We start from the raw sequence: 826 nt of genomic DNA on the forward strand, positions 1-826 counted from the left end.
GATGGTGATGAGCACGAGCCGGCAGCTCCTGGAAGAGTGGTCAATGGCACACAAAACATAGCCAAGCGTGTTCAGCAGCAGGGAGAGGCTCCAGAGCAGGCCGGAGATGACGGCGGACAAGCATTTTGGGCGGTGGCTTCGGCACCAGATTGGACAAAGGACAGAGAGGCACCTCTCGATGCTGATGGCGGTCAGGAGGTACAAGCCGGTGCCGTACATGAAGAGATCCAGGAAGAGGAATAACCCAAACTGCACCCCCACGTTGAACTGCATCAGGTACTGAACCGTCTCGATGGCGATGCAGAGGAGGTACCCGAAGTCGGCAGCGGCCAGGTTCAGGATGTAGACGGTGAAGTGGTTTCTCCGGATGCGGAAGCCCAGGTACCACAGGACAATGCCGTTCCCCACCATCCCGCAGGCAGAGCTGATGAGGCAGAAGCTCTCCATGAACTTGAGGACAGCGTAGGATGGCTCCGTCTTTCCCATGTCCCCACTGTGATTAGTCCCGTGAGCCTGGCTGGTGGCAGTTGGAAGGAAGGTTGATGTCGCTGAGGTATTCATGGCGAGTGGTTTCAGACAGACCTGTAAGCAGAAAGGAGGTGGTAACTCCAGTGTGACTTCCCTTCATGGTAACCTGGTGGTGTTTCTGCTTGTTTCTCCCTTTTAAAAATTAATTTCTCAAGGGCTCTTTTCACAGTCAGTATCGGGAAACAAATATCTTAAAAACACCCCCAATTCTGGCTTCTAAGAAGCATGTGTGGGACAAAATATTTGACCCTCACAGGACATTGGAGTTATGGCTCCAATAATTATTTCACCCCATTCC

General features: G+C 52.7%; 1 protein-coding gene across 1 annotated transcript; it reads right to left on the minus strand.

The window, feature by feature from the left end:
- Nucleotides 1-3: 3 nt before the first annotated feature.
- Nucleotides 4-561, minus strand: LOC104279967 (proto-oncogene Mas-like; the record flags this gene model as incomplete). Its single annotated transcript, XM_009877449.1, has 1 exon — nucleotides 4-561. A coding segment is annotated over exon 1 (558 nt), but the record flags the coding sequence as incomplete, so codon positions are not given.
- Between the last annotated feature and the right edge of the window lie 265 nt (nucleotides 562-826).

This window comes from Apaloderma vittatum, unplaced genomic scaffold (genome assembly GCF_000703405.1).
Source record: "Apaloderma vittatum isolate BGI_N311 unplaced genomic scaffold, ASM70340v1 C11709888, whole genome shotgun sequence".
Taxonomy (NCBI): Eukaryota; Metazoa; Chordata; class Aves; order Trogoniformes; family Trogonidae; genus Apaloderma; species Apaloderma vittatum.